The sequence below is a fragment of the Hippocampus bargibanti genome, linkage group LG22 (genome assembly GCF_051943395.1).
Source record: "Hippocampus bargibanti isolate YZ-2025 linkage group LG22, ASM5194339v1, whole genome shotgun sequence".
Taxonomy (NCBI): Eukaryota; Metazoa; Chordata; class Actinopteri; order Syngnathiformes; family Syngnathidae; genus Hippocampus; species Hippocampus bargibanti.
In genome coordinates, this window is record NC_142755.1 from 5,836,873 (window position 1) to 5,856,215 (window position 19,343).

General features: G+C 42.2%; 2 protein-coding genes across 3 annotated transcripts in view; one reads left to right on the forward strand and one right to left on the reverse strand.

Moving 5' to 3' along the window:
* chrm2a (cholinergic receptor, muscarinic 2a) overlaps positions 1-18,904 on the forward strand; it is a 39,408-nt gene extending 20,504 nt beyond the window's left edge. For both annotated transcript variants that reach the window (XM_088988433.1, XM_088988434.1), the window contains exon 4: positions 16,217-18,904. In XM_088988433.1, the coding sequence (XP_088844559.1) occupies positions 16,222-17,622 (1,401 nt within the window). In that variant the 5' untranslated portion in view covers positions 16,217-16,221 and the 3' untranslated portion in view covers positions 17,623-18,904. The remainder of the gene's footprint in view (positions 1-16,216) is intronic.
* mtpn (myotrophin) overlaps positions 1-19,343 on the reverse strand; it is a 104,597-nt gene that overhangs the window by 81,649 nt on the left and 3,605 nt on the right. Inside the window, exon 3 of the mRNA XM_088988457.1 lies at positions 12,259-12,414. The gene's annotated coding sequence lies outside the window, so the exon portion shown is untranslated. The remainder of the gene's footprint in view (positions 1-12,258; positions 12,415-19,343) is intronic.

A 19,343-nucleotide genomic window follows, 5' to 3' on the forward strand; every position in this document is an offset into this window, starting at 1 on the left:
ACAAAATGGCCACCTTCCAAGCAGTACATGGCAGTTTAAGTTTCAAAATGGCCACCCTCCAAGCAGTACATGGCCGTTACCGTTTCAAAATGGCCGTCTTCCAAGCAGTACATGGCCGTTTCTGACACATTTATTCTTGTACGTCGTTTTAATCGGGTAAAATTAAGTTCAAACGGAAACTCTCCCATGCGACTTTGGATTCCGCGCATCAAAATCGCTTTAGCGAATTCTAACTCGGACAGCGTTGAACGACAACGTTACCGCTACAGCTAGCTCCGTGGCCACGGCGGACCGTTATAGGCGACGGCAGGAAAGGGCAAAGCGTCGCGGTCGTGAATGCAAGGTTGTCAGCGTTTGATAAATGTCTGACATCATCGGCGGGCGATTGGACTCGGGCAGGGTGATAAGCCACGAGGAAATCGCTGATGGATGGCCCGCTTTCCGGGGAGATAAGGCTCATTTTTGGCCGTATGGAAGCGGGAGATTTCTATTTGGACTTTAAAGACCTCGCTGGTATCACGGCGGGGGATCTGATTCGGCTAGCTCCTGGCCTGTCGCGAGACGGACGGGGGGACGCTTTGAGATGGTGTAAACTTTAATAGTTTCTGTTTGTGAACAGCGAGGGGTTTGTCGGGTTAGACGTGTCGGAACATTGTCGTTTTGTTTGACATTGTAATTAAAGTTTTGGGAACGGCTAGTGATTAAACGGCAAAAGTGCGGTTTGCTAAAGGACTTGAGAAACGCTGACGTAAATTCATTCGGTAATTGAAAATATGACGTAGAGCGCCATTCCAGAATTAGTTTGGGTTTTGATTTTTGTTGCTTGGGTGCCGATAAAGCGCTGACCAGACTTCTGGAAATGTTTTTTTTTTCCTTCCACGACGCGGCACTGTTGTTAAAGCGCAAAATAAGAACACATTTCACGTCTAAGGGCCTTTCAAAACTCAAGGTCACATTACAGTCACAGGATCAATTTTTCTGTGGGTGAGCAGCGGCAGCCACACGCGCCAGCGTTCACTCAACCCGGAAGGAACTCGGATAGGAGGCTAGCTAGCTAATAGATAGCTAACAGATAGCTAGCTAGGCCTTCACTCAACCTGGAAGTAACTCAGATAGAAAGCTAGCTAGCTAATAGACAGCTAATAGATAGCTAAGTGACTCGGATAGAAAGCTAGCCAGGTAATAGATAGCTAACAAATAGCTTGCTAGTCCTTCACTCAACTCGGAAGTAATATATAAACCAATATGCATGTATTGTATAGTATTTTGTACAGATGCCTCCATTTCAAGGTCCCATAACTCCAGACCCATATAACTTAGGAACTAACTGTCTGGCTATCTAGCTATTAGCTATGTATTAGCTAGATAGCTAGCTTTCTATCTATTTGAGTTACTTCCGGGTTGAGTGAACATTGTCGAGTGTGGCTGCCGCTGCTCACCCACAGAAAAACATCAACGACAGTGACTGTTAAGTGACCTTGCGAGCTAAATTTCTGAGAAGTTTACAGTTCTCAGAATGTCCCGCTATTGCTAATTTGAGACAAATGTCTTATTTTATCAAATTTGTGAGTTAAAGTTGAATAATAATAATACTACATTTCATTTATAAGTGCCTTTCAAAACTCTCAAGGTCACTTTACAGTCACGGGGATCAGTTTTTCTGTGGGTGAGCAGTGGCAGCCACACGCGCCAGCGTTCACTCAACCCGGAATAACTCAAAAACATAGAAAGCTAGCTAGCCAGTAGATAGCAAATAGCTAGCTAGCTAGCAAGCCAGCCAGATAGCTATATAGCAAATACATAGCAAGCTAGATAACAAATAATAATAATAATAATAATAATAATAATAGGATCAGTTTTTCTGTGGGTGAGCAGTGGCAGTCACACGAGCCAGCGTTCACTCAACCCAGAATAACTCAAAAAGAGAGAAAGCTAGCTAGCTAGCTGAATGTCGTGATCAGGGTTAAAGATTTTCACTTGAAGGGTTGAAAACAAAGCCACCTTCAACGTTTTACCAGTTGTTTCGCTAGGCTAAGGTTTAGCTTCAAGTGTGGTTTGGTCAAAATTGTATGTATTTTTCCCCATTGAGGGAATTGTAGCTTATTTTCTTTCTTTGCCGTGGCGATTCACGCGCTTGACTATCTCAAGTGGACACATAACGCTCACTTTGCTTTTTTTTTTTTTACCCCACGGGTATGACTGTTAGGAAGATTTAGCATATCTACCATCTGCCTACAATTGATTTGAGGTGATTCCCAGCGGAGCCGAGTAAATGAAAATGTCAACATCTGTGACGTGTGATGAAAATTAATGGCACCGGCCCACAATTTTGACGTAGACCGAAAATGAGAGCGAGATGTCAACGTTGCAGATAAATGCCGCACGCACGCTCGCTCGGGACGGTCGACGTATTACACGACAGCCTCAAGTCACTCGGAAAACTCTCACCCGACAAATCGGGCAAATTTAATTTGCGCCGGCGCCTTCGTCTCGTATCGCCGACGCGTTTGCGAACCGATGTCCGTACTCGACAGAATTATTCACTCGGGTAAGACGACGCCGTGCTTTTGTTGGCGGTCGGCTGAACGACAATTGCGATTATTTCTACAGTTAGCGTTGATCGGTTGGGGGATTTATTTTTTTTTTTATTAATAATACAGTCACAGGATAAGTTTTTTATCTGTGGGTGAGCAGCGGCAGCCACACGCGCCGGCGTTCACTCAACCCGGAATAACTCAAAAAGATAGAAAACTAGCTAGCTAATATGTTTCCTGACTCGAATAGCTGGCTCGATAGCTATATAGCTAATAGCTAGCTAGCTAGCTAGATAGCTAGTTTCCTGACTTAACTTGAAGATTGAATCGGTAAGTTAACTTTATCAATTGACCTTTTTAAAAAAAATAGCAAATAGCTGGCTAGCGAAATAGCTAGCTAGCCAGATCACTAACACATAGAAAGCTACATAGCAGGCCAGGGAGCTAATAGCAAATAATAATAATAATAATAATAATAATAATAATAATAATAATAATAATAATAATACATTTCATTTATAAGCGCCTTTCAAAACTTTCAAGGTAACTTTACAGTCACAGGATCATTTTTTCTGTGGGTGAGCAGTGGCAACCACACATGCCAGCGTTCAATCAACCCGGAATAACTCAAAAAGATAGAAAGCTAGCTAGCTAATATGTTTCCTGACTCGAATAGCTGGCTCGCTAGCTATATAGCTAATAACTAGCTAGCTAGATAGCTAGTTTCCTTACTTTACTTAAATATTGCAGTATAAATTAACTTTATCAATTGACCTTTTTTAAATAGATATCAAATAGCTGGCTAGCGAGATAGCTAGCTAGATAGCTGGATAGCTAGATAAATATTTTCCTTTTTGACTGAAAAACCTACCACGTATAGTAAGGTATTTTTGGAAAGATAACGCCCTCAAACGACGTGTCGCGTGTCACCCGCATTGCAGCAAATTAGCTTCGGCGGGTTTTCAAAGCAAGCGAATACGACGAGACGCACTTGTCGCGCGTCGATAGCGAGTGGTCGCCCGCTTCGTCATTACACGCGAGGCCACTCGGAGTGACTGATCTGGGTCGCCGAGATGCAAGCGAGGTCGGATCAATGGGCGGCCTTGATTCAAGCAGCTCATAGTGGGAAACGCCATTAAGAAAATGAAATCTCCTCTGCCTCTGCGAAAACACCTGAATTAAGACCACCGCAATCTACTGGTCAAGTGTTGACTGCATGACCTTTGTCATTTGGACATAGATTTCCTGACATGTTATGTCCCCAAGTGTGTTATCGAATTGTTGAAACGTTTATCTGTCGCTAATGCCGTTAATGTGTGATTTCATTGGGCTAATTGTTATTTACATTAGCACGGTTGGCTTTTTTTTAAATTAGCCAAACTGAACGATTGCTTTATACATTTTTTTAAATAGCTCTTTTGAAAATTAGCCGAGCTAAAACAGTGCTTGATACATTTTTTAAAATAACTACAGTAAAGTCTCGTTATATCGATATTCAAGGGAGTCCGAAAAAATATCGATATAACCGGGACTATCGATATATCCGACCTTGTTTGCATGTAATTTTCTCCGTGCGTGCATAGAAATAGTATCGATATAACCGGGACTATCGATATATCCGATATCGATATAACGAGACTTTACTGTATTTTGAAAATTAGCCAAGCTAAAAAACATCGCTTAATACATTTTTTCAATAGCTCTTGAAAATTAGCCAAGCTAAAACACTGCTTGATACATTTTTTTAAAATAGCTATTTTGAAAATTAGCCAAGCGAAAACGTTGCTTAATCCATTTTTTTGAAAATTGCTCTTTTGAAAATTAGCCGAGCTAAAACAGGGCTTGATACATGTTTGTAAAATAGCTATTTTGAAAATTAGCCAAGCTAAAAACATTGCTTAATACGATTTTTTTTAAATAGCTGTTTTGAAAATTAGCCAAGCTAAAACATTGCTTCATACATTTAAAAAAAAAAATAGTAGCTCTTTTGAAACTTAGCCAGGCTAAAATGTTGCTTAGTACATTTTTTTAAATAGCTTGTTTGAAAATTAGCCAAGCTAAAACAGTGCTTAATACACTTTTTAAAGTAGCTCTTTTGCAAATTAGCCAAGCTAAAACAGTGCTTAGTACAATTTTTAAAAATAGCTATTTTGAAAATTAGCCAAGCTAAAAACATTGCTTAATACGATTTTTTTAAATAGCTGTTTTGAAAATTAGTCAAGCTAAAACATTGCTTCATACATTTAAAAAAAAAATAGTAGCTCTTTTGAAACTTAGCCAGGCTAAAATGTTGCTTAGTACATTTTTTTAAATAGCTTGTTTGAAAATTAGCCAAGCTAAAACAGTGCTTAATACACTTTTTAAAGTAGCTCTTTTGCAAATTAGCCAAGCTAAAACAGTGCTTAGTACAATTTTTAAAAATAGCTATTTTGAAAATTAGCCAAGCTAAAAACATTGCTTAATACGATTTTTTTAAATAGCTGTTTTGAAAATTAGTCAAGCTAAAACATTGCTTCATACATTTTTTTTAAAAAATAGTAGCTCTTTTGAAACTTAGCCAGGCTAAAATGTTGCTTAGTACATTTTTTTAAATAGCTCGTTTGAAAATTAGCCAAGCTAAAACAGCGCTTAGTACAATTTTTAAAAATAGCTATTTTGAAAATTAGCCAAGCTAAAAACATTGCTTAATACGATTTTTTTAAATAGCTGTTTTGAAAATTAGCCAAGCTAAAACATTGCTTAATACACTTTGTAAAGTAGCTCTTTTGCAAATTAGCCAAGCTAAAACATTGCTTCGCACCTTTAAAAAAATAGCTCTTTTGAAAATTAGCCAAGCTAAAACATCGCTGAATACAATTTAAAAGAAAACTGTTGAAGGCGCTTGCGCTTCCTGATGGTGGTTTCGACATGCTCGCGCTAAACGTTAGCGGTCACTTATTACGCCCGCGCAGGCTAACACTGCTAAACAAAATCCCAAAAATGGCGCCGTTGGTTACGCAAGAGGTGCGAAGAACGCAAACTCCTACGTGAGCAGCCTGAAAGCGGATGACCTGAAAGAAACCCACCAGGCGCAACAACCCCCACGGCCCCCTCGCTAATGACGCTAATGCTCTCAGGGATCATTTTTTTAGCACCGATAAGGGTTGCCGACCACATATGTAACGTTCTAATCTAAAAGGCCGCAGTGGGCGAACGTGGTCACGTCGCCGCTCAAATGTCAGCCGTTCATAAGAGCTTTATGATCTTCTTAAACCCCTTTCAAAAGAAAATGGCCGCGTCTGAGGGATTGAGCGCTGCATGCGAGTGATAGCGAACGCCACGGACCGCTTGGCGCCCAGGCGATGGCGGGGCATGAAGTTGCCTATGTGGCCATTTTGCCACATTTGATAAATTATTTTTAATATGGAGTTATTTCAACAATATTTGCCTGTAAAATGATCACATTTTAATTGAAAAATCAGAATGTCAAAGAATTTGCATTTGAACATAATATTCCATAGGTGATCTTTTTTTTTGTCGCGCGACCGCATTCTCGTTAACGCTCCGCTCTGTCGACAGACATAGATATGTTTGGCATTTAGGTTTCCATGGCAACATGCTGACTGTCCCACAAAAAAAGACGGAGTCTCATTTGCTTTCAAAATCAATGGTTTCATCATTTCCATCCGATCCTCTGCGATCCTTAGGGTGGGGGTTAATCCACAGGGGGAGAGGAGTATTAAAAAAACTACAATTAATAACTTATTTTGTGACTGTAAAGTATCCTTGAGAGTTTTGAAAGGCGCTTATGAATGTTTATAAAATTTAAAAGAAACTAGAATTATAGAACAATTACCTTCAGAGGTAATTGCGCTTGCTAGCGAAGCTTCATTAGTTTTATTAGCTATCTAGCTGGCTATCTAGCTGGCTATCTATTAGCTATGTGGCTATCTAGCTGGCTGACTGGCTAGTTATCTGTTAGCTGGCTGACTGGCTAGTTATCTGTTAGCTAGCTGGGTGGCTGGCTGGCTATCGAGCTAGCTATCTATTGGCTATCTAGCTGGCTGGTTATCTAGCTAGCTATCTAGCTATTAGCTATCTATTAGCTAGCTAGCTTGATTTCTATCTATTTGGGTTACTTCCGGGTTGAGTGAACGCTGGCGTGTGTGGCTGCCGCTGCTCACCCACAGAAAAACTCAGAAAAAAATCATGTGACTGTAAGGTTAAATGAAATGTATTATTATTATTATTATTATTATTATTATTATTATTATTATTATTATTATTATTATATATGTCCTTGATAGTTTTGAAAGGCGCTTAGAAATTAAATGTATTATTATTATTATTATTATTTATTATTATTATTAATTATTAGTATTATTATTGTTATTATAAAAAGGCTGCCCACAGTGGCCTAAAAATTACAATAAATGAATAAACAAACAATGAAATTATAATCATAGAAGCTTTTACGGCTTTTAAAAGCCCAGGCAGTTTTGCAGCGGAAACAAAAAAAAAATGTCGTCTACAGAGCTCCTTTTAAAATGAGCTGTGACAGGCACAGAAAATAAACGCTTTCTTCCGTCAGCGGCGCATGGATCACTTGCCAGGCGCAATTTGCTCCGTCGCCCCGACAACCCCATGTTTCTACTCGCCGTCAAATAATGGCGAAAAATAAATAAATACATGAAAAATAAAAGAGGTAATGTGCTTTTCTACCCGCGAACTGTGTCAGGGCGGCGAGGGCAGATTAGCATGTAATCAAAGTGCATATTAGCTCTACGCTTGACATTGCTAACAACTTGACCTGCCGCCGCCCGCCATCTTTGACGCCGCCACTTGAACGGAGCCCCGCTTGTGATTGCGTATCTACTTCGGGTATTAAGAAACAGGAAAAAAATAAATAGATGACAAGGATTGCGTTTCTATTCACAAATCGGGCAAGAGAATAAGACCAGGGAAGAATAGTTTTAAAAAAAACGGCGACGAATAGACAAATAGGCTCGATTTTGTATTTATTTTTGACTTTGTACCGCCCCGAATCATTTGCGTCAATATATTTTGACCGTGAAATGGACAACGGCGGCTTTCGAACCGTCGACGGCATCGGTTTAATGAGGTTAATGACGGCATGTCAAGCACACCTGACAGGTTGCGACGTTGGTGGGGAAAAAAATACAAGTGAGCCTGGCGGGGGGTTTTTATTCCGTAAAGGACATCATCATCAGATTTATAGTTAATGAGGCATCTGATTTTTTTGTTGTGAAAATTGGGTCAAGCGTGAAGCCTTTTTTTCCGTTGAATTTTGCTTTTAGGGTGGGGATGATGTCAAAATTGACCAATTAGGCAAATTAAATACGACAGCGACCCCCCCCCCACCGAACGATTTTAGCGTTGGTAACGTAGCCTCGAACAATAAAGCTGTCAAGAGGAAAACACAAGGGGGAGCGATGCGCAGGATGGATCCCACCCCCCTCGATTTTAACAGTTATAATGCAAAAGGCGCCTTTGAGAAATTGACATTTGACAGAAGCAAAGTGATTAACGTAACAGGAACGGAAAGAAAGAAGTAGAAAAATAATATACAGGAGCTGCTGGAAAGGCAGCCAATCTCGCGGCGCCATCTTGAAGTCTAAAGAACAACAAAAAAACTAAATAACAACTGCTATGACAACACTAAGACACTGCCATTCATTCTTAAGCACTTTCTCTTTGTTACATGAAAGCAGTTCTAGCTGACAGAGAAGAGGATTAAAGTGTCATTTTCACCAGTGGATCAGGGACATCACGGTGGAATGTGCACGTCTACCACAAACTAAATGTTGAAACCAAATACGAAGCCGTAGCATCCATTGACGAAAAGAGATTGTCTCACATCTCCTGTCCCACGTCAATCCGCTTCAATTCCAAGCCGCGACATATCAACCAACCAGATGGGCAAAACTTGTTACATACATTTATCGTGTTTATTCATTTTACCAGTTGCTGAATTTCTGTGATTGTTTCGTACAAGGGATAAAAACGTTCATTGTCCATTCGCTAACAACGAACGACTTTCAGAGCGTCATACTCCAGATACATATAATTTAGGAATTAACTAGCTGGATATCGAGCTATTTAGCTATCTAGCTGGCTACCTAGCTAGCTATCTATTTGCTATCTATGAGCTGTCCAGCTAGCTAGCTGCCTATCTAGCTATCTATCTACTAGCTGACTATCTATTTAGCTAGCTATCTATTAGCTATATATTAGCTAGTTAGCTTTCTATCTATTTGAGTTATTCTGGGTTGAGTGAACGCTGGCGCGTGTGGCTGCCGCTGCTCACTGACAGAAAAACGTCTCGTAAAGTAACCTTGAGAGTTTTGAAAGGCGCTTAGAAATGAAATGTATTACTATTATGAATAAAATACAATCAAATAATGCCTCGCGACGCAGACATGTCGTTTTTTTTAGGTTGTCGTTGAGCACAAACGGTTGGCAATCCGAGCGGTTTGTCACGTGAAAGCAAGGATCGGTCGCCCGACCGGCTTTCCGTTTCCGAGACGAGCGACAGGCAGGAAATGAAAGACGATGGCCATCTTTGGCGCGCTGATCTATAATTACAGATTTGCATTCATATTTCTCCACCGCGCTCCCTCTATTCCTATTCTCAAGGGTACCTGGCCACCGGGGGTGGTGGGCCTCAAGGGTGGGGGGCGGGCGTCTTAACAGATGCCTGCCGAGATACAATATAAATATTTAGACAGGCCGCTACGAGTACTCCCACTTTCACATCAACAACTTCTAGTGTGTTGTTGTCTGTGCCCAAGAGGTTTGTATATTTTCCAGGGAGGCAACCCCTCCCAACCCCCCACCCGTTATTTCTTCCCATTTTTTTTTTTGGCTCCTCTCCACTCAAGAGGAGAGTCTGGGCAACGTCTCACTGAGTGCGCACTGAGCCAAAAAGACAACAATACCAAGGTGGGACAATTCCGTCTTGAGTGGTGCTTCGGCAGAGAAGGAAATAAAAATAAAATGACAGGAATTTGTTCCAAGATGGCAGGTGGCCTGGCCTCTAAATCTGAAAATTGCCCCCACCCCCAAAAAAAATGAAAAAAAAATGGACTTGCCATATTTGGTCAGTCGACTTGCTGATTTTTATATAATAATAATAATAATAATAATAATAAGAAGAAGAATAATAATACATTTTATTTCAAGCGCCTTTCAAAGCTCTCAAGGACACTTTAAAGGACAACTAACACCGTTTTTTGTTTTTTAACTGACATCAGAAAAAACGCATTTAAAATACCCAAAACACGCAGTATGATATTTTTAGTCAAATGCAAAACACCAATAAAAATGACTTAAAGTGTCCAAAATCTGAAAAAAAAAAAATGAACCCGGAAGTGGCCAGTTTCAGAGGGTCCCGCCCCCTTGTTCGTGATGTCACCCCAAGACGTCTTGAATCAAAACAATGGTTTCAGATTCGGAGAATATGCTTTCCTGTTACTCATCCAGTTATGAATATGATTCAAATAGTTCTGAAGAAGAAAGCATACATGTTTGCAATCGATTAAATAATTTATTCCGTGTCATTTTGAGGCATCAGGGGTGGGAAATGTCGCACCCAAAAAAGGCAGAAAATGGCGGCCAAGCTCCGTGTGAGGAATTAATCAGCCCGTTTCCACAGGCTGATTAATTCCTTACATGGAGCTTTGTCGCCGTCTTCTGCCTCTTTTTTGGTCCTGCAAGAAGTTTTCAGACCAAAGTACAGCAGAATGCATTGACGTGATGGAAGGACTGCTGCAATGTATCCTTTTTTCGGTCAGGGGCGTTCCAGACGTGACGTCACGTCAGGCATCGTCATCAACTCGAAAACAAAACTTCCGGAATATTCAGCGCGAGTTTTAAAACGTAAAATATAGCTATATGCCGTGGAATCTTTGTCAAATAAGTGGAGTAGAAGTCATTTGAAGCCATTTTAAAAATTATGGACACAACTTGTCCAGAGGCGTCGGTTGTCCTTTAAAGTCACAGGCAAGCATAGATACAATAATGAATAAAATAGAATTCTAAATAGAATACAACAAATAAAATACAATTCTAATGTCAGAGGAAATAAGCTTTGTCGAAACATTTTCAATCCCCCCCCCAAAAAAAAAGCAGCTCGGTCATTTTATGTCCAATAATCTTTTTTTTTTTTTTTTTTTTAATGGGTTGCAAATACCTCCCCCAGCCCCCCTTTTTGCCCCCTTTTTGGTATTCAACTGTCATCGTTCAATTCCAGCCGGATATGGCTGGCAATTAAAACAAGCAGTGATCATGTGATCAAAGTTAATGACTCAGACGTTCCCGGGAGGGGGATGGAAGAGTGGGGGGGGGGGGGTCCGTTAAAAGAGCACACAGCTAAAACTGCCTGTGGAATTAACAGTATTCCAAGAATCATAAAAAAAAAAATGGCGCCCACCCTCGAACGCCCCCCTCCCCCTCCCCCATTAACACTTGATATTGCACCATTTGTGAAAAATGGCAGTGTCACTTGCGACCTCCGTCAACGCCAAAGACACCCACGCTTCTGTCCAATTGCGCAGCCCCACCCACCGAGGGGGGAAAAAAAATGCGTCATCGTCTCGCAAAAACAAAAGGACAAAAAAGAAGAAGGATGATGAAGACGGAACAGTCTTGCGTGTGTCATTTCCAAAACGCGTTAATCCTCCTCTGATTTGCTTTTAATTAGCATGCGTTGTCGGAAGAAAATGGCTTCTCACCTGCGGCCATTTGCTTCCACTCAACCTCAATGGGGGAGTTTGAGTATCTTATTAAAGTTGATCAGATATCGGGCGAGCGGTTAAAAATGGCGACCGAGAAGACGATCGGCAACAGTACTACGATTTGTTAGCTTTGATTCGCTAATCTATTGTCGTCACTCGCGCATGCTTTTTATTTTATTTTGCTTTTCTTCATTTTATTTATTTGTATTTAATTAGATTGAATTGTGTTGAATTTTATGTCATTTTATATATATATATATATATATATATATATATATAAAATTTTATGTCATTTTATATATATATATAATTATTTTATTTTTTATTAAATTTAATATTTTTTTTAATTAAATTTAATTGAATTAAATCTTCAATTGCATTTAATTATCTAATGAAATTATTTTTTGGATTAAATTTAGCTTATCAATTGTTGTGTTGACTCATCGCATTTTATTTTGTTATTTTATTTAATTGAAATAATTGTATGATATTATATATATATATATATATTTTTTTTTTACTTATCAATTGGCATCACTCCATGACTATTTAATTTTATGTAATGTTATTTAATGTTATTTAATTGTCTGTAATTGTATGTAATTTTATGTCATTTCATAGAATTTTATTTTTGGTAATTTTAGATAACTTTATTTAATTGTACTCATCTATTTATTTATTTATTTTTATAGCTTATCGATTGGCATCACTCACGCATCCTTTTTATTTTATTATTTTTTGAATTTTATTCAATTGCATTTAATTGTATGTAATTTTATTTAATTTTATCTAATTGTATGTAATTTTATTACTTTTATCATATTTTATTTTACATAATTTTGCATATTTTTTTTTTTTTTGGCTCCAAAATGGATGTTGCACGAGTCACCTAATGTGCGTCTCTATCATTACGATCATTTCCCAAGACAGTCGTTAGCTTGCGCGCACGCGCACGCGTTGCCCGATTTTGCAGCGCCTTCGGGACTCACCTGTTTCTTTCCGGCTCGCGATGAGCTGCCCGATTACGGAGAAAAGACGATGCCACGATGAGGCGTTTCGCCATTGTGTTGCTTCTGCGTGGGTTTACCAGACGTAGCCTATCCCGCGTTGGACGTTTTCGAGGGAGGCGTGGACTTGGTTCGGCTCTGTAGAAAAACAATAACAATAATAAGGTCATGAATTTCGATGTAAGGCTTTGATGTGATGAGCAAATAAAACCAAGCAGTGTCAAAAACTGTCGCTGGAGCTCACTGGTGTCCAAGTCATGGCCCGTGGGCCAAATCTGGCCCGCCACATCATTTTATTCGGTCCGCGAAACCAAATCAAACTTTGTGAAATGCTGTCATGTTTGTTAAAGTCCGAACCAAAATTTCAAATTGTCACATGTAAACCACAATAGCAGTCATTATTTTTGACTTCAAAATTTAAAAACTAGTTAATCATTCATTTGTTATGAGATCTTTACGCAATATGTGGAAAGCATTAAACATTCTAATGGCTTCCCCAAATTCAGAATGACACCCGAGAGGAAAACCGTACCGACAATGTGGCCCGCGGCGAGAGTTTGACACCCTTGCTGTAGCTCATAATTTGGCGTCGAGCGATTAGCAAACTATAGCGCTATATGTACTAGAAGCGCTATCTGTACAATTCCATTTCTCCATGACTATAAATAATAATAATAAATTACACAAGGACGAAGCGTTCCAGAGTCATGGCCCGCTCCCGACAGGTTGGCGCCAAACTAAATACTTCAAATGGCGCCACCCTGATTCTCCGCTAGTGCCGCGCGATGGATCGCGGACGGTTAGCTAGCTTACACTCATCCTCAACGGAAAGCAGGCGCTCATTAAGATAGCGGCCGATAGCGATGACAGAGAAAAGACAGAGACGGATGGACTGTGGGGGGACGTGGGGGGTTGTTTCTGCATTTGGCCACCCACCCCCTTACCCATCACCCCCACACATCCTCCCTGTGATTCACAACGTAGCGATAAACAGTTTGTGCTATTTTCAGTCACTGCGGAGGGCCCGCAGATGGTAACAGGCGAGGCTAAGCGCACCCCTGCCGGTGCAACGTGGCGCCGTCAGTCACGAGTGGAGTCGGAGTCCCTCATTGATAGGTGGATAAAAGACAAATCTAGTGCGTCGGACCACCTGGCCCCCTTCTTGACACCCCAGCTGCGTGAAGTCGCAATCACAGATTTGGAATTCCGGTCATGCTCGTCGGCAAATGGCAAATAGACACCGGCCTGGTGCTTGATGGGGAACGTTGATGGAAATGGAAATTTTCCGATATGGGCAATCCGGAGGGCACCTGTGCCCCCCCCCCTCCGGATTGATTCAGGATCCGCAGAAGTAAAACGTCTGAGTGGGAGGTGCGCAGCTGGTACGTTCGTAAATCGTACAGAGGGCGTCAAATGCCACCTGTTGCCCAGAGAGGGGCAATGACCCGTTCAAGTGGCTTCAAACCAACCGTTTTCAGTCTCTGTTCGCCCGCTTAAAGTAAGAAACACAGCGGGTAGAGGTGGGGGGACGTTGCAGGGGAGAGGGTTGGCCTTTTTGCGCTCCCTGAAGGGCAGAAGCAATTTTCGGCTCCGGTGAGCAAACTGTTGATCGGAACAAGGAACAATACGGAGAGCTCATTTGTGGCGTCTATCCATACGAGGGGGGTCGAGGGGTGGGAATACCTGAGACAAAAGACGCCATTTCCGAATCGGGCGTGAGGCACGTCGCCCTGAAAAGGAAGCTCACGGCGCCATTGTGTTCAATCCGTCAAAGTTCCGCGATCATCGGAGTCCTGCCGGATGTGTGCTAAGGGAGCCCGATGATTGATCGCTACGCTAAGATAAGTCGCCGCAAAGTTCCCCCGGGCGACTGTTCACTCAGAACGCCGGCGAGTCGACAGCCGGGGAAGTGAAAGGAAAAAATATATGTATAAAAAATATTTCTATTCAGGGCACCTTTGGGATGTTGTAGGCTGTCAAGTAAAGGGGGTGTCGGGGGTTTGTATGGACTCTCGCGCGAGTGTCCGAGCGCTCAGGTGCGCCGAGGCGGAAGGTAGAGGACAAAAAGCGTCCACGCACCTTTGGGACTGGCGTTGAGACCATCAGCTCTGCCGCTTTAATCCTCGTCGGGACTGTTTGGCTCGGCGGCATTGGGACGTTTTATGGGGATTAGGCCATCTTTGCTTCATGCCTGAATGTCACTAGGGGGGCTGGAAAGGGGTGGGGCGGGGGGTTCTGGCACTGTGGGGAATAGTCAATGGTCACAACGTGGCACTCAAATGGCGCACGGATGCAATTAGGGACAGTGGGTTTCGGGAAAACCATTCAAATATAATTATTTAGGTATGAGATGAGGTGGCTCGTGCATCTGATTAGGATGCCTCCTGGACGCCTCCCTGGTGAGGTGTTCCGGCCCTGACCCACGAGCAGAAGACCCCGGGGACGACCGTGGACACGCTGGAGAGACTAAGTTTCCCAGGTGGCCTGGGAACACCTCGTGAAGTGGCTGGGGGGAGGGAAGCCTGTTCTTCCTTACTGAAACTGCTGCCCCCGCGACCCGACAGAGGATGGATGGATATGAGATCCAAATTTATTCGGGAATTGAAAAGCAATAAATGGAATTGCCATTGCCGAATTTGTTCGTTTTTGTGTTTTTTTTTTTTCTACCTGGGGGTGCCGATCAAGCGCTGATCAGATCTCTGGCAATGTTTTTTTCCCCTTCCACGTAGGGGGCATTACAGGACATGAATTAGGACTTGGTAAACTCCTTCACAGGAAATAAATTAGGACTTGGTAAACTCCTTCACAGGACATAATTTAGGACTAGGTAAACTGCGTCACAGGACATGAATTAGGACTTGGTAAACCCATTCACAGGACATGAATTAGGACTTGGTAAACTCCTTCACAGGACATAATTTAGGACTAGGTAAACTGCGTCACAGGACATACAGTAAATTAGTACTTGGAAAACTCTTTCACAGGACACAAATTAGGATTTGGTAAATTTCACAACATAATTTAGGACTAGGCTAAACTCCTTAACGGGACATAATTTAGTACTAGGTAAACTGCTTCACAGGACATAAATTAGGACTTGGTAAAGTCCTTCACAGGACATAAATTAGGACTAGGTAATTTCCTTCACAGGACATACAGTAAATTAGAACTTGGAAAACTCCTTCACAGGACATAAATTAGGACTTGGTAAACTCCTACAGAGGACATGAATTAGAATTTGGTAAACTCCTTCACAGGACATAATATAGGACTAGGTAAACTGCTTCACAGGACATGAATTAGGACTTGGTAAAGTCCTTCACAGGACATAAATTAGGACTAGGTAATCTCCTTCACAGGACATACAGTAAATTAGTACTTGAAAAACTCCTTAACAGAACATAAATTAGGACTTGGTAAACTCCTTCACAGGACACAAATTAGGACTTGGTAAACTTCACGACATAATTTAGGACTAGGCTAAACTCCTTAACCGGACATAATTTAGTACTAGGTAAACTCCTTCACATGACATAAATTATGCTTTGGTAAACTCCTTCACAGGACATAAATTAGGACTTGGTAAAGTCCTTAACAGGACATAAATTAGGACTTTGTACACTCCTTCACAGGACATAAATTAGGACTTGGTAAAGTCCTTAACAGGACATAAATTAGGACTTTGTAAACTCCTTCACAGGACATAAATTAGGACTTTGTAAACTCCTTCACAGGAACAGCTCATTAGCCAGGTAGCAAATCTGTAGACACGTTGTCTGGCAGTAAATGAGTTCAAGATGGTGGACCTTTCCAGACTTTGGTTCAGGACAAATTTAAACGACACTTTTGAAATGAAGTCATGGCGGTTATCAAAGAGACGTTTTAGGGCTGCGATATGCGAATTACGCCAAGGTAACGGCGCTTTTTTTGTGATGGACAGGTGCCATGGACGGGCTGAATTTCACTTCCTGGAACGCCTCAGAAGGCAACGAGACAGAGGAGGCGGCGGCGTCAGAGGAACGCGAGGGAGCCTACAAGACGGTGGAGGTTGTGTTCATCGTGCTGGTGGCCGGCTCGCTCAGCCTGGTGACGGTGATCGGCAACATCCTGGTCATGCTTTCCATCAAGGTCAACAGGAACCTCCAGACCGTCAACAACTACTTCCTGTTCAGCCTGGCGTGCGCCGACCTGATCATCGGACTTTGCTCCATGAACTTGTACACCGTCTACATCGTCATCGGCTACTGGCCGCTGGGCCCGGTGGTTTGCGACTTGTGGCTGGCGCTGGACTATGTGGTCAGCAACGCGTCCGTCATGAATTTGCTGATCATCAGTTTCGACAGGTACTTTTGCGTCACCAAGCCGCTAAGCTACCCGGTGAAAAGGACCACTAAGATGGCAGGCATGATGATCGCCGCCGCCTGGGTGCTATCGTTTATCCTGTGGGCCCCCGCCATCCTTTTTTGGCAGTTCATCGTAGGCGGGCGGACGGTTCCGGAGAAGGAGTGTTACATTCAGTTCTTCTCCAACGCCACCGTCACTTTCGGCACGGCCATCGCCGCTTTTTACTTGCCCGTCATCATCATGATTCAGCTCTACTGGCAGATCTCCAGGGCGAGCAAAAGCCGGGTCAAGAAGGAGACCCGCAAGCCGTCGGGGGGCGACGCAAATCCCACGTCGCCCGCCGGTCGCGGGAACAAACCCGACAACAACAACGTGGCCGCGGCGGCGGCCGCGTCGCGCAGCCGCGACGACAGCAGCGCCATGCAAAACGGCAAAGCGCCCGCGTCCGCCGCCGCCGAAACAGAAATGGACGACTCGGCGCGGGAGAAGGAGAGCTCCAACGACTCCACCTCGGGCAGCGCGGCGGCGTCCCACGCCAAAGACGAGGAGACGCCGCCATCGGCCGCCTCCGCCGCCGATTCCGAACGCCCGCTACCCCGCCAGCGGGCCAAACTGACCTGCATCAAGATCAAGTCCAAATCACCCACGGTGGAGATCGTGCCGGCTTCGGATCACGTGGCTCGTAAGATCATCAAGATGACCAAGCAGCCGCCCGCCAAGAAGAAGAAAGCGGCGCCGTCGCGGGAGAAGAAGGTGACACGCACCATCATGGCCATCCTGGTCGCCTTCGTGGCTACGTGGACGCCGTACAACGTCATGGTGCTCATCAACACTTTTTGCTCCAGCTGCGTTCCCAACACGGTGTGGACGCTAGGCTACTGGCTGTGCTACATCAACAGCACCATCAACCCGGCGTGTTACGCCCTTTGCAACGTCACCTTCAAAAAGACTTTCAAGCACCTGCTGCTCTGCCAGTACAAGAATAGTCGCTCCGCGAGGTAGACATTTTGTTTTACAAAATGGCGGCGCCACGCCCATCGTTTTATGCTCGTTTCAGTCAAAACCTAAATGCAGTCAAACCTCGATTTTCGACCATTTTTTTAATGCCTCGGTTAACAACCAAAAATTCTTCTTTCAAAAGTTCTCGACTAAACTGAGTGCCCCTGAACGCACCACTCGACTCCCTTCCGCTTCCTTATACGTCACTTCCTGTCGTCACGTCTCATTGCGAGCGACGCATTATCATCGTGTAGCGTTCTATTCTGAGTTAACATGTTTATATTGTTCAATATTGATTAAAAAATTAAAAATAAATAAAGCAGGTATTAATTACAATTATTAAAATGGGAACTTTTAGGTTAAGGTTATCAAATAAATATAGGTTTCTGGAACGGATTATGGTGAAAACCCAAGTTTGATTGTATAATCAAACCTCAGTTTTCTAAAGTCTCAGTTCTCATCCATAAATTCCGGCTTTTTTTAGGTCTTGGTTTACAACCAAAACTGGGTTCTCGACTAAACTGAGCGCACCTGAACGCACCACTTCACTCCCATCCGCTTCCTTATACTTCACTTCCTGGTGTTGCGTCTCATGGGGACCGACGCATTATCATCATGTAGCGTTCCATTATGAGTCAACGTGTTTATTATTGTTCAATATCGATAAAGAAAGCAGACATTGATTACATTGATTATAAAAGGAAATTTTTAGTTTTTGACCAAACGGGTTATCAAATAGGTTTCTGGAACAGATTATGGTTGAAAATTGAGGTTTGACTGTACAGCCAAACATCTGTTTTCGAATGTCTCCAGTTCTTGTCCATAAATGTCGGGGTTTTTAGGTTCTCGACTAAACTGAGCACACCTGAACTTAACTCCCATCCGCTTCCTTATATATCACTTCCCGGTGTAGCGTCTCATGGGGACCGATGCATTATCATCATGTAGCCTTTCATGGTGAGCAGGTGTGCTTGTATTGTTTAATCATGATTTATTTTTTTAAAGCAGACATTGATTATATTGATTATTCCAGGAAATGTTACGGTTTTAAACAAATCGCTTTCCGAATAGGTTTCTGGAACGGATTATGGTTGAAACCCCAGGTTTGACTGTAAATACAGCAAAGTCTCGTTATATCGATATGGGTTATATCGATAGTACTGCTTATTACGATACTATTTCTATGAACGCAAGGAGAAAATGTATATGCCGCAGGATCGGATATATCGATAGTCCGGTTATATCGATATTTTTGCCGACTCCCGAGAATATCGATATAACAAGACTTTACTGTATATATATATATATATATATATATATATATATATATATCCGTATATATATTTTTTTTTAATGACATCACGCATACTTCAGGGTGGCAAAAGGTCACGTGACCTCCGATGTCACTATTTACGCCGGGGGTGTTGTTATGAACATAGATAAATTCATTCAAAGAAAAAAAAAAAATCAAAATAAAATCACAACAGAGTATTAAATAGGTCCAAATGCAGTATATAATTTGCGATATTATAATTATATATAATTAATAATGTTTAATGTGGCAAGAAACAACATTAATGCATTTGACAAGAACTCCTCCCAATGTCGCCCTGGATTTATTTTTGGTCAAAATTTCAAATTAAAATCAGAGGTAGTCACTTGATTTCTGCCACCCTGAAGTACCCTGGCGCTGATTGTTTACAAGTATTTTGAAAGGTCCATTA